The sequence below is a fragment of the Macrobrachium nipponense genome, chromosome 5 (genome assembly GCF_015104395.2).
Source record: "Macrobrachium nipponense isolate FS-2020 chromosome 5, ASM1510439v2, whole genome shotgun sequence".
Taxonomy (NCBI): Eukaryota; Metazoa; Arthropoda; class Malacostraca; order Decapoda; family Palaemonidae; genus Macrobrachium; species Macrobrachium nipponense.
The window spans coordinates 81,788,082-81,802,925 of NC_061107.1; the positions used below are offsets into that span (position 1 = coordinate 81,788,082).

At 37.6% G+C, this 14,844-nt stretch overlaps 1 protein-coding gene across 1 annotated transcript in view; it reads right to left on the reverse strand.

Annotated features, from left to right (window-relative positions):
• Positions 1 to 7,692: 7,692 nt before the first annotated feature.
• Positions 7,693 to 14,844, reverse strand: part of LOC135215466 (uncharacterized) — a 40,468-nt gene continuing 33,316 nt past the window's right edge. Inside the window, exons 3-4 of the mRNA XM_064250191.1 lie at positions 12,770 to 12,906; positions 7,693 to 9,964 (exon numbers count right to left, since the gene is read on the reverse strand). Coding sequence (XP_064106261.1) covers positions 9,532 to 9,964; positions 12,770 to 12,906 — 570 coding nt within the window. The 3' untranslated portion in view covers positions 7,693 to 9,531. The remainder of the gene's footprint in view (positions 9,965 to 12,769; positions 12,907 to 14,844) is intronic.

A 14,844-nucleotide genomic window follows, 5' to 3' on the forward strand; every position in this document is an offset into this window, starting at 1 on the left:
TGCAATTTTGCAAGTCGTGACTCGTGCGGATGTGTGCGCACTCCGCAACAACACTGGAACCCACCCGCAACACACCGCTACACGGAGTAACAAAGCCGCAAGAGCGCTTGGCCTAGCATAGCAACAACGACCATAACACCGCGCCAACTCTGTGCCAACTCCGTAACACTCCGCTAGGCACCGCAGGAACACGCCGTGAGGTGTCCGTAACCCACCGCCCGGGTCCGCCCCATGCCGCCAAATAACAGTAATTTTTTCTCCCAACCGCGGTCCCACCCCGTAACAGCCCGCAACACGAAAGTGCGTAGGTGTAAACCTACCTATAGTCAGTTGTTCGGTTCGGGAACGCCTCATAGACTCGAACGAGAGCCGAGCTCTGTACCGGTCAGCCTCGTAACTCATTGAGAGACCGTGTGTCTCTCTGGTCTGGCTTCCAGCAAGGCTTTCTCATTGCAATTGTAACTTAAGGTGAATGGCAGCTCATCTGATAAATTAGTGTGTCACCTTTTACGTTTAAACCTTCTTGTACTACCTGCTTACAGAAGGCAAAGGGTGGAAAATATTTATGAATATTGTTTCCATAACATTTCTTATTTTATCATTTTGTAAGTGACGTTATTTCGAGGTTATACGTAAGACAATTTTTTAGATAAACGGTACTTCAAATTTACTTTCCTGCAAGTTTATAAAATCACCAAATATAAGAACTTGCTCTCTCTCTCTCTCTCTCTCTCTCTCTCTCTCCTCTCTCTCTCTCTCTCTCTCTGAGGTGTTCATGAACTCCCCTTCAGAGTACGACACTTCATTGCTCGACAGATGACGTTGAGTCCACAACTATTCAAGTTTGCTCTAAACTGTGGCATGTTCTTGAAGCCACTGATAACGTTCGATTATTGATATGCGGGTTTGTCCTGCATTTATTAATCTAGTAAGTGTTCTAGGATGTGCCAGACTGCTTTCAGAGATTGATGGGAGAAAATAATTTTGTTTCTTAGATTGACTGGACTTTTTATGAGAGATATAGAAATAGGTGTTAAATCGATTCTTCACCAGTCAGTTTGTGGGTAGTAGACAAAATGATTAGGAGAATTCTCTTAATATAGTGTTCACAATCGTATACATTTCTTATATTTAATAATACAGGGAGGGTATGCGGTAGACCTTTGATTAATAAGTATGACATAACAGCAGGAATATGATGTGTAGCTAACGGATATCAAAGTTTTGTTTGAATGGTGTACTTATACTCTGAAAAAAGCCTATGGTAAAATCGACAGAGACTGTTATGGGTGTATGGTACAGAAGATTAGTTGTTGAGAGTAGTGAAGATTTCGTGTGAGGGAAGTGGGTCGTGCTTTCGAATACTTTTTTAGAAAGTGGCTGGGTTGGTGTCAACGAGGCTGTCCGGTATGTTGTTAGAGGTGGTTGAAAGGAGAGTATATATATGGTGCAAAGTTGCAGTTGTGGGATGTGGACATTTTGCGAGAGGGGAATTGTAAAGAGTGAATTTGAGTTTTGATAAGGTTATGAAGGTAATCCCTGTATAAGGTTATGAAGCTAAATCCCCCCGGAGTGGGATAGTGCAGTTAGTGAACCTCGCGCGGTACAATATACTAGACCTATAACTAAAGGGTGTTTGTAGCGTCCCTTGATCCCCTAGATGTTTACTCGCTTTTTAGTCTCTTACTCGACCTTCATCCCCATTTCCTTTCTTCAGTCTTGATGACCAACCTCTCTAACTCCCTTATAAGGATAGCGCGCTGTAGGTATTACAAGGTTCTTTGCTCAGCCCCTAGCTGCCACTTTTTTTTTACGCTCAGCGTCCCTTTCGGCTCTGAATGACCTCATACGTCTCATCGCTTGGCATGTGGTCTAAATTTCATATTCGTCCAATCCAACCACTTCTTAGTGCAACTGTGGAGTTATCACCCAGTTCTACCATTAGATACTTTTACTTCATCTCCTTTATTTTCTGGATATCTGCATTTTGCTGTCCAATCACTCTTGACTCCCTCTGGTCACTGTCTCAATCGCTGAATGGTCGAAAGTACCTTAATGTTTGACTTGACAGCTTGTTTCATAATATATACTCGTATCAGTAAGGGTACATGGAAACGGGAAGACAGAATAACGAATATTAATATTGATAGTGGAGGAATGGAAGAGGTTGATCTATATAACAAATGATGGCAGTATGAGAGAAAAGGCGAGTCACAGACTTGAATTGTTCATGGAAGTCAAGGTGGGACTATACATGAGGATTGTTGAACCATCTTTTCTTTATGGAAGAAAATTATGGATGTTGAATGCAAATGAAAGAAACAGGTTGAGGCTTCGGAATTTGGCATATAGAGAATTATAATGCTTGTATATGAATCAAGGTGATGTAATAAAATTCATTCATTCATATATATATATATATATATATATATTATATATATATATATATATATATATAGTATATATATACATACCATCATGTATATATTTATATATATAGATTATATATACATCTTAACATTGTTTAGTAAAAAAATATATATATTAGAATTTTGCGTGACGTTTTTCATAACAAAGAACCACAATTACAAAAGTAGCGAAACCAAATGTCATAATTCAGGAGTAAACCACACGGCCGTACCTGTTACTGGTCAAAACGTGAGAATGGGTTGTTGGGATCTTCAAGCACGGAACATGAAACCACAATCTCGGGTTTAGAGCAAAGTCGAATTGCATTTTTATTTTTTTAAAGTCAGGTGGTTCGTTGCCTGTTTCCTCCGAGCTTAGATTCTATGTAAAATCTAGATTATGGAGTTTAGAGTATCTTGTGTTCTGTTTTTACGAATGTCATTAATGAGTTTTTTGCTGTGTTATCAATACCAGGCAGTGTTATCTTATGCATGTTTTGAACACATTCTTGACAGTTTCGTAATCTCATGGGTTATCTATTTGTTATTTCTTATCTGGACTTCCTTTGCAATGTTATCTTCTTTCAACAAGTGGTGACGGTGTGATACCGATGCCATTTTAGCCACTGTGTTATCTTGTTTGTGGTAACTTACAGGACACATCACAAACAGATTGGATACAAGTCAGCAACTTGCTAGTATTCCTAACCAGTGCTTCGTACGAGTAATCCAGCATTTGCCACTGATACGCTCCCCACTGTCATTGGCTTGATTCCAACCTGTACGTGTTATGGATGGGATAAATTGCCGATGCGTTTATGACATGCTTTACAGTTGTGTTGGACTTACCCTTAGACTCATAACTTCTATTAAGCGACAACAACCTGGTTTATATCACTTTCACGTACAAGGTGTTATGTATTAAGCTCCGTAGGGGTGTAGGGAGTATCTAAGGATCTTTACAGCTTCCCCTCGACCACTAGCTGCAACTACCTTTCATTCCTTTAACTGTACCACCGTCCATATTCTCTTTTCACTTTCCACTCTCTCCTAACAATTGATTCATAGTGCTACCGAGAGGTTTTCCTCCTGTTACACCTTCAAGTCCTTTTTGCACTAATTTGCCTTTTACCTCAGAATGACTTCGTAGGTCCCAGGGCTTGGCAGTATGCTTAAATTTCACATTCCATTCCAGCGACAACGGTCAAATGTATATTACCTGGAAGTACGAGGTTTTAGTTGTTAAGAGGTTTTGAATATAAACCTGAAGTAGGAAAAAACTGTGGGTTATTTTTACTCAGGATTTTACCTTGAGACCCCATGGGAGGATGTAGAAGTTTAGTTTTATGCGTCTGGTATTCTATTTCCTTAATGTATCGACCTCCCTTTCTCGGATAATGGTCAATCAGCTATAAGCTACTATGGTTACACGTCCCAATCATAGACTTACAGTTGAAAAGATCATAGCCTCTTTAACGAGCAAGAGCCTGTGCTGGCACGGGGCCAGCAAATTTAACAACTAATAATTATTCGGCCTATTGCTTAGCCCTCCGAATCTTATTCCATCCTCTCAGGGAGATGAAATGCCGTCAGTAGGCATTACTAAACGTTTCCTTGAAGCTTCCCTTCTGCCCCTAGCTGCAACCCCCTTTCATTCCTTTTACTGTACCTCCATTCATATTCTTTTTCTTCCATCTTGCTATCCACCCTCTCCTAACAATTGCTTCATAGTGCAACTGCTTTGGGGTTTTCCTCCTGTTACACCTTTAAAAACTTTCTACTCTCGCTTTCCCTTTCAACGCAAAATGACCTTATAGGTCAGCGCTTGGCCTTTGTCCTAAATTCTATATTCTATTAGATTCTTCTCACTCCTTAGGAGTAACGTAAATGCTGACGAGTCAGAATTTAGTTTACATAAAACTATACATTAGAAGATCTCAATTATTTAAAAAAAATCATCAAACCAACTTCATTTTTTATTTGAGGACTTGAAGACGTGTTTTGTCTCTATACAGTAAATATGAACTATGTATGATTTCAAATAAGTAAATTTTAGTAGCTCAACTCAAGATTGTGGTTGTTGTCTTGTGTCGTTGGTTGTGATTAATGTATAAACCACAAATTCCTATTATTTATGGTGCGCCGTTCACTTTCGTTTTTCTTTTTAGAAAGGTTTCTAAGTCATATATATCTTAGTTTAACATTTGTTAGGCATTCTTCTTTTTTCGTCTCTGCTCTTCCATTCTCTCGTATGTCTTCTTTCCTCAGCTTTGCTTTCCTTTTAACTAATCTTTCAAATTTTCGCTGTCATTTTTCTTATTCTCTCTTCTGTCATTCTCGGACGCGGGAGAACTGGATTCTCTGGTCGTCACCGGCCTTGGTTAGATGTTATATAAGCACCGTGTGTGTCATGTTTGTACGTTAGATAGCAGCATTTACAACCCCATGACTGTTATTTTCAATCACTGCAAATGCGAGACGTCATTCGCGCGGAATCTTCTAATGGCGTTATCGCAAAGCATCATGGGAGTTGGTGTATGCGAAGTCTAAACAGAAGTATATGTAGATCTTGGGTGAATTTTCCCTGCCAAATGTTTAAGCGGATCAAAAACCTGCCGTGATCGGACCATTATTCTTGATGTGTACTTTAAAATGGACTGATAATAAGAGAATTCGGAAGATAGTTTAAACAAGTAATTTTTTAGTCCGTTACGTGTAGTGCTAGTTGTTTAGATTATTTGTTTGAAAAGTAGCCTAGCCACAAAGCATCGAGAGGATGTTGATCATATTGCTAAAGATACTAGTATTTCCGGGATATGTTTTTAGGAAGTTTGTGGTTTTTCCAAGTTCAGACAAGGAACAACAAAAGTAAAACTTTTTAATGTTTTAGAATACTTTTCGGAATAAATTCTACGGTTTATTGTAAACTTGTGCAGAGATTTAACGGTTATTTTTATCTATAAAATGAACCATAGAATTTTTGCACAAGTTTGCAATGAACGGAATTTGGGCTGGAAATGAACATTAATTGACAAAATGATTTTATTTTTTTTAAACTGATAAAAAGTGCCAAGCGTTTGAGAATGTATTCTTAAATGCATACCACCTGATTGTATGACAAAACCTTTGTTTTTACTACTGTCTTTAGAAGTTTATTCTTAAGAATTTGATCTGCTAATATTTTGAAGTCGCCATCAAGTTCCGATCAAGTTCAGAAAACCTCATTTTGATAACTTCATGCGTTATTGAAATGCCAGTGATGGAGATTGTGGATCTCATTCATTAATTTATCTGTAAAGTACTACAAGGCCGTGAGTAATGTATTTGCAGCCACTACAGTCACCGCAAGCCATTTTTTTTTCACCGTTGTGTGCATGAGTGCGTCATGTTGAATAATAACGCAGTAAGAAGGACGACCCGAATACCGATGAGAAATAGCTGTATAGATGATCGAAGACCGATGTCAAAGGAAATCCTCGTGTCATTGCATGTGAGTTGCTTAGTCGATTCATTTGTTTTGTTTTGTTTTGGTGAGGGTATCATTACCATAAGGTGTGGTGTCGTCGGAATAACAACGAACTCATGGCGGGCCGTTTCGTAACGGAATCTATTCACTGTGACAGATTGTGACACCATACATTAAACATACGGCATACGGGTCGCCCGGTGGTTCTGCTGGTTCCTGTCCGGAACTTGAACTCTGTGACCCCCGATGTTTGGGGTCATGTATATGTATATATATATATATATATATATATATTATATATATATATATACATACATATATATGCATATTTAAAAATTATTGTTGTTGTTGTAACAAGGTTTTGTTGATATAGTTAATTCATGTCAGACACCTGCTCTAAAAATGAAAAGACACTTGACTGAAACGTAGAACGAGGATCTTTAATTAATTTACTTATTTACTAATGGATAAGATACGTCAAAGGCCATAGTTATTCGGCAACGCCACGACGGTCAGGTAAGTCATCGGAATTCAGTAAGGCGATGAAAATCCCCTTGCCGACTCTGCGAACGTCTACGCATCTTGAATGTCATTTGCCGTTGTCACATCATAATGTCTGCTGCAACGGTTCTGAAAAATAAATCAGTCTCGGTAGCAGCATCCTTTGTTCTAGAGGAACTTGAAGAAGCTTCCAGTCCTTCGTCTGGCAACGACATTTGAATTATTCAACAGCATATGATTTGGTTCTTCGCCTTTTTTGTGTGTTATTTTAATTGATAAACAAGACTGTATAGTTTATAACAATGCGATCCAGAAACTACGGCACTCTGCTCACCAGAGTATTGGATTATGAATCTATCCGTTCACAGTCAATATATATATATATATATATTATATATATATATATATATATATATATATATATATATATCTATTATATATATATTATACATATATATATATATATATAATATGTATATATATATATATATATATAATATTATATATTCACCTGAAAATATGCATCCTACCTTGTTGTGCCATTTTTGACGTCATCGTTGGATTTTGCCAACTCATCTCACTAGGATTCTGTATCCTGTGTAGCTACAAACTTAGCAGGCTGCTTTGTTAGCCCTTACTTGAAGGAGGCGGTAAAATCGCGCCTAAAGGCTTGGAGGATTGCCGGAAATTGGGAAATGGCAAAACCAGAAATCATTGTTTATTCTTTTTTTTTTTTTCTTTTCTCAGTGCAGACCTGCTGGACCGAGAGGATGTTGTACTCAATCAGATGTACACTGTAGTATACACTGTAGGAATACATTTTATCTGCCACTGAGATGTACACGCGCTGACCCACATAACGTGATTTTTTTTTCTTTCTGAATGTTTCTTTAGCTGATGATAGGCCTATTCTCCTTTCACAATGATATCTATGAGTTAACAGCTTAATCTTCACATCTGTACAGGTTTCAAGGTTTGGATATATTTATGTACTATATATTTTATATATATATATATATATATATATATATATATATATATATAGTGTATATATTTATATATATATTATATATATGTATATATATATATATGTATATATATATGTATATATATATATATATATATATATATATATAAAAGATAGATAGGTATGTATACTGTATTGTATTTATATTTTATGTTATTTTTGTTACTCCATCCTGTATAGAGATGCTGAACATAGCTCCAGTCTCATTATCTTCTAGAGATCACGAATGATTATATCAGTTTTGATGCATCTCACTTCCGTGCGTAATATGAAGGATAAGGAAAACGCTATTTAGTACAAAAAAAGATTTTATTTACAAAAGTCAATTTTATCACAAGTAAATAAAACATCCTTAAATTAGGTAAGATATCACAACCGGTTCTGAACCAGATATATTGCATCACATCATCAATTTGTGATATGAATAGGTATTTTATAAAATAATTTTATAGCTACAGGCATTATAAGAGGGAAAGTGAGCCCAGGATACAGTGATGATTTATATTTTTAATTAAGGGAGTCCTTTGGTTTGTCATGTGTATGTGGGAATTTACTTGAACCAAGTCATTGACGCTTGTCAAACAATAACAATAATTATTATTAATATAATAAAAAAAATCTTATTGATTTATCAATTGCACTCACGTGAATATGTACAGGCATATGGGTATTACCTCATCTTCAGATTTAATTACGTCGATCTCCACGTTATTATAAATTATCACAATATATATATATATATATATATATATATATATATATATATATATATATATTAGTATATATTCTTCAGTTTTTGTTACATTATATATGCATGTTATTCCCCACATTGCACTGAGAGTTAAAACGTGCAAGCACATGTACATGCAAAGAGCGAGTGTACATAATTTCCAACATACTTAAGCGTTCTAAGTACATGTGTTACAGATGTGGACGTTTGCCTTCACACAGTATAATATATCCTGTGCAAACAAATATACATACAAGCACATGCGGTGTTCATCAGAATTTATTCTTATGCTTTACCCCACCGTAAGCATTTTTCATTTTACATTTTATTTTTCTTTCGTAATAGTGATTCTCTGGGTGAATATGTGGAATACTGAAGGGGAGGAAATTAATTTTTCATAACGAATACAATATACTAATTACCAGATCGTATTTGTTTTTTTCGGTGATGGTAAAATTTAGTCAGTTAAAAAACGGACAACGATTATTTACAAATTCTTGATTATCAGCTAACTGCATTTAAAAATAGCTCTGGGTAATTCCTTATTTACCATAAAATTTCCACCTTTTTCCTTTTCGTTATCGGCGAGGCTATTTAATAAAAAAAGAACGCACCTCGTAAACAAGGTGCGTTATATTATGAATAATGGACTAGAAGCGTGGCTCCACGTGAGATGGGACATACAACGTTAGGGGCATACTACATTCGTGGAGCATGACCCAAGTACTTGGGGGAAACTTGAGCTCAGTTCTCTGAATCACTGGAGATCCGGAGCTTTATTTTAGTTGTTTTGTGGATTTGAATCGATGGGTTGACAAAGTGTTTAAATGAACCGCAATATCTCCATTGCGTGCTTGACGCAGACGTCGCCTGATAAATGCGTTCATCAGTATCCTATATTAAAATAGTTGGCTGCTTTGCATCCCTCTCTCTCTCTCTCTCTCTCTCTCTCTCTCTCTCTCTCTCTCTCTCTCTCTCTTCCAATGAACGTCCTTAAACCTAAGCAATAATTTAGTGTATAGATAAATGCTTGTTCACTTGAAACCTTCCATTCAATCATCCATCACGACGTTACGGACAACATCCACTTCCAGGTAAGACACAAGCACATTGTTTCCATTCAGTTGTCCTCATGTCTTAGCTTAAGCTGTAAGCCAATACACGCACTGGCCATTTAGAAGAAACTGTTTTTAAAGTTATTTACAACGGTAGTACTTGGTAAAACGACCACACTCGACTAGCTCATTCAGATCGCGTCCCCTTCAAGAAATATCCTGAGTTCAGGAGAACACATTGAATAATGCAACGCTGATGTCAAAGAGGTCCATAAAACGTTTTACAGTTTCAGAACCATTTCAGAGAATGAATTGGCACGTCACTCAATGTCCCCCGCCCGTCTTCAGGATTCCGACTCCCGCAAGTCGAGTGACGTGGAGGAGCCCTCTCTCAGATCTACGGTGACTGTTGTATCTTGCGACCGCTCTGACGGGGTGGTGACCGCAAGGCCGTCGTCTTCCTCTTGCGCGGTGCTCGGGGCGGTTGTGTCGTGGCTTATCGCAATGTGCGTGACGTTTTCCGGTGGACTCTCCGTCGCCACTTCTGTCGTCACTTCGGTCGGATCTTCCTTCTTCAATACGGGGGACGTCGTGGTGTCAATTTCACCCTGGGTGCTTTCCGTCGCTCCTCCTTTCGCCTGGCTAACCTGAGGGTCCGCCACGCCCTCGGTTGAGTAAGGGCGGTCCGTATTACTTAACGTAGTGGTATCCACGTCTAGAGGCACCGCAGGCATGAAAGAGCCAGTGTTGAAGAGGCCGGAGGCGATGTCCTCGTATCTGGAGTGGCAGAAGGAGAAGGAATCGTTAATTAAGATCATGACTGACTAATAAGGCCAATCGTATCTGAAACTCATTATTAATTAAGTTGAGGAGTGATTTTTATTTATATGAAAGCTGACATGCCTGTCATTTTGTATGACTTGCATACATATGCATATATGTATAATATATATGTATGTATGTATGTATATATATATATATATATATATATATATATATATATATATATATATATATATGTGTGTGTGTGTGTGTGTGTGTGTTGTGTGTGTGTGTGTGAGCAAATAAAATCTTAACATCTGACTCATAGATATCCGTAAGCAATCATTGTAGAATAGCGTGTCAACATTAGTCAAACGCTTATCAAATAAACATATGATAAATAATCGCTGACCTTTTATTTTTTTTTTTAGAAATACGGCTGATTTACAAGTAATGTGATTAAACTGATAACCCATAAACGTTACGTTTGAAAGGTAGATGACAGCAGAGCATCGGATACTGAGAAAAATATCACAGAATACAACCTCTCCTGTAATTACGTATAATATTAATTTACTAAAAAATGAATTTGTGTATGAACGTGTTTCTTAGGGTTTCCATGAAATGGTGGCTTACAAGTTTTCTGAAATATAGATGAACAAGTAGTGAAAAACCAAATAAAACCAAAGTTATAAACATTCTGATCAGCTTGTCAAGAATGTCATGTCATGGCCAGCCAGTTGAAGGAGAAAGGTGGAAGAAAATCCTAGGGTCTTAACTTGTTCGGCTACCTGAACGGGCTAACCCAAAACGATTTTTTGTTGCTTGAAAGCCTAAAATATAAACGGCTTCGTTTCGTGTCTGGTCATTGACTGATAAGCCGTAAGGCTTACAACTGACGATTTAAGACGTATTGTGTTGATACTGACAGAATCAGAGGAATTTCTTAGCCATCTGTCAGTCTTCGAAGCCGTCTTCCATCTCCTGCATTAATTCTTTTTTTCTTCTGCTTCTCGTTTAGGAGAACAACCAAACATAAACAAAGGAGGAATAAAGCAAGCAAGGGAGCCGTTTCAAAGGCATATCCCGCCTACTACTACTACGAGCAAGGGAGCCGTTTTAAAGGCAAATCCCTGATATTACCACTACCGCCACTGCTGTCACTACTACTACCACAACTGTTCATTCCTTTCCCTCAATTAGAGACGCCAGTTCATCGGTACTAATGGAATGTGCCTGAACGTTCCGCACAGAACCGTTGCTGTTCCGGATGATCAGTGGAACGTTCTTTCAGGTTTAAGGTAATACGAGGAATCGAGGCAATGACCCTCTTCTCCTGCAGCGGAACTTGACGTCGCCCTTCGACTGAGCCGCTTTTTGTGCTGTTATAAGTTTTATCACATGATTCTCTCTCTCTCTCTCTCTCTCTCTCTCTCTCTCTCTCTCTCTCCTGGAGGCAAGAACATGATGCATATGCAGTACGTGCGTGGTCGCGATAGAACGCTCATATTCAGAATCCTGGCGAATACATCCGTGTTCTCATTTGCTTATCTATAAATTATTTATAAATTTCTATTATATGCATACATTCCTTAACCCTTCTCACACACACCATCATCATTCACTCTTACTAATTCTTTCTGCTTTATCAACCGCGTCGCAGGCAGTGACCCCCAAAAATCTGCGTGGGAATTATCACAGAGGTGAAAATTGTTCACTCAACATTGACTGGTTGGTGGGAGATTTGCTCCACCGCCTCAGTGAGTGTGAAGTTGTTTTGAAGTAATTTCTTCCTCTCTTTTCATTCTGTTTGGATGCAGATTTTGATTTCTGGGCTTCCAAAGAACCGCGACATTAAAAATGGGAAACGGAAGTGCATTAGAAGAAGGGCAGTCCCCGACTCGTGGTTTCGTTATACACTCTGGGGTATTGCCCTGTACCTAACTGTAAGGGTTTGAAGACCTTTCTGTGCTTTTCGTGGGAATTACCGCTGGCCTTTGTGAATTTATCACCGGAACCCTCAGATGAAGCTAATATCTGTTTTTGTGTATTTTTTTTCTTATGATTATTTAATTTGGTTAGTTTCACGTCCTTGATTCTCTTGGCTAGTTTGATTTTTTTTATAGTACCTGTGAACTGTATACTTCTCCGAATGCTTACTTCTCAAGTCTTTCAAATTTAATATCTGATTTTTGTGTTTTGTCTTCCTGTATCCTTGTATTTCTCTAATGTTTCCATTTGTATTGTCTTAAAAAAGTGACCAAAGGATGCATCTCTCAGTACCCCAGTTTACTCCATAGACATAATTAAAATGGCTCCTCATTAATGAAATCAGTAAATTTCTGACTCGGGAATCCGTTTACCATGTCAGTTAATGTATTGCAATTTAGGTGTTTTCGACCGTTACTTAATCATTCTTAACTTTCCTTGCAGAAGAGAGAGAGAGAGAGAGAGAGAGAGAGAGAGAGAGATTTATGAGGTATAATTTTCATTTGCTGGGCATCTTTCATGTGTGTGTGTGTGTGTTTTAAGAAAGAGAGAGATCCATTTAGCGGGTAATTACCAGGTATTTCAGAGAGAGAGAGAGAGAGAGAGAGAGAGACATATTTATGAGGTATAATTTTCATTTGCTGGGTACATTTCATGTGTGTATTTGTGTGTAAGAAAGGAAGATCCATTAAGCGGGTAATTTACCATGTATCTCCGAGAGAGAGAGAGAGAGAGAGAGAGAGAGAGAGAATAAATGAATAAAAGTAAAGCAAAGCGGGCAGACCCAACAACTCTATTTTATGTCAAGCCTGTGAAGGCGCCGTGACTCACTTGGGAGGTTTTTCATTGAGGACGGAGAAGTAGTCTGGAGGGAGGCCGTCGGAGCTCAGGATGGCCTCGTAGCTGGGAGGTTTGTCTTCCATTTCGCCTTGCGATGCCGCTGCGGTTTCTGCGGTGTTGCTGTCGCGCTGTTGGGAGAGAGAGAGAGAGAACCGGGTTCAGTGTCTCGTTTGGTTTTTTAGAAGTTGTTGTCTTGTCTTCCATCGTGATCAAGTTTTTAGGAGTAGCTGTCTTTCGTCACGTTTAAACCGCTCTGTCGGGTTCCAATGTCAGTAACGTTAGAATGAATGCTTGACTTCAATTATTGTTATTACCAGTAATAATAATAATAATAATAATAATAATAATAATAATAATAATAATAATAAAATGACATGGATAATGGAAGTTAAGATCCAGAATTGTTTTGTTGTGTTCTACATAAGCCAGTTAAAAAAAAAAAAAAAAACACACACACACACACACACAAAAAGTATGCTTTTGAGAATCTGCTGCTCTGTCATTTGAAACCATGAAACTTCTGGTGGAGAAATAGTTAAAACTTGGACTCTTGTAAAAAAAAAAAAATTATAATAATGATAATTGGAGATTTTCTTTGCATGCAAAACGCAATGACATTCCGTTGCCTCTAGAGTTCGCCTACCAGCTGTTGTGATTGTCCTACTCTGCTTGTTCTCTTGTCATCAATTGTCTGTTCTTAGATGCAGCTTGCATAGGCCTTAGCAACTGAGTGAGCAACTTGCAACTCTGACAGGGGGAAGTGGGGTTGGTTTATGAAGTGTCGAAAAACCGTTTAGTTGAATCCTAGTTGATTAAGAGCAGGCGTCTATGCGGCCCCACAAAAAATTTTATGTATGTATGTATATAGTAGGCATGTATGTATACACATACATATATGTGTGTGTAAAAGACCAGTATTTTCGAACTCCCCCCTCCCGAACAAAAAATTAATTTAATTTCAAATCCTTCTCTCTTCTTGAATATATACCAGAATGATTTTTTCGGTTGAGACAAGAATGCAATTGAATAAGAGCTATATTAACAAGTGATGGGTCCCTTATAATTTTGGCTGTGAGCAGAAACATATCACCAAATTCGCTCTGATGTCACCACCAGTGCTTATGCCAAAGTCATTCCCAAAAGAAAACCTGCCTTCCGCACACATGTTCATGTGTCACCTCCCGATTCGTCATAATGCATTGAAATAGTGCTGATATCAAGGCACCTCATCGGATCCAATAAACGGTGTATTACTCTGTGGAGGCAGTTAGCTCACATAAGATATTAAGTTTCTTGTTGTACATGCAAGGCTGATAATTCGTCCTTCAGAACTCTTGTCTCCACAGTCAACATCCAAATTCCTCTGGCCACTTTTTTCTCACAAAAAAAGGGGGAATTTTTTTGTTCTCATGATTATGCTAATTATATTACGCAAAAATGTTTTTTTGTGCCTGTTAAAGAACTTTCTCAGTACTGGGAAAATATTATTCAAGCATTCTCCAGCATTATGGTAATAGGGTTTAGACAGCAACAGTTTAAATCTCTTCATCTCTGTACTGATTAAATAAACAAAATAAATATTTATTTGCCAAAAGTAATGAATGACATAAATAGTCATTTAAAATAAAAGTAAGTAAATAATCTCAGTCTCAGTTCTATGGAAAACAATCAAAATTTGGTATACAAGGAAACGGCAAACAAGATTAAATATTATTAGAGCAAAATTACATGTTCATACCATCGTTTATTTTGTTTTATATTTACTTGTTTGTCCATTATTTAATATATCTTGCAATTGGCGTTCTTTCGAGATTTTAAAATGAACAAGAGAGAGAGGCTGATGTATCATTTCCGGTATAATTTTTATATATGTTGGAAAAAATGAAACATATGCATTATGGGAATCACCGCCTGTATAACAATATAATATAATTTTCGTATTTTAGATTAGTGGAGTGAGTCAGGCGGTTCTCACCAATCCTTTATTTTGTCGTAGCACTAACGATTCTTAGTGAAAGGTACGTAAGGTATACGTGACTTAAAGAATAATTTTTATTGTTAGCAGA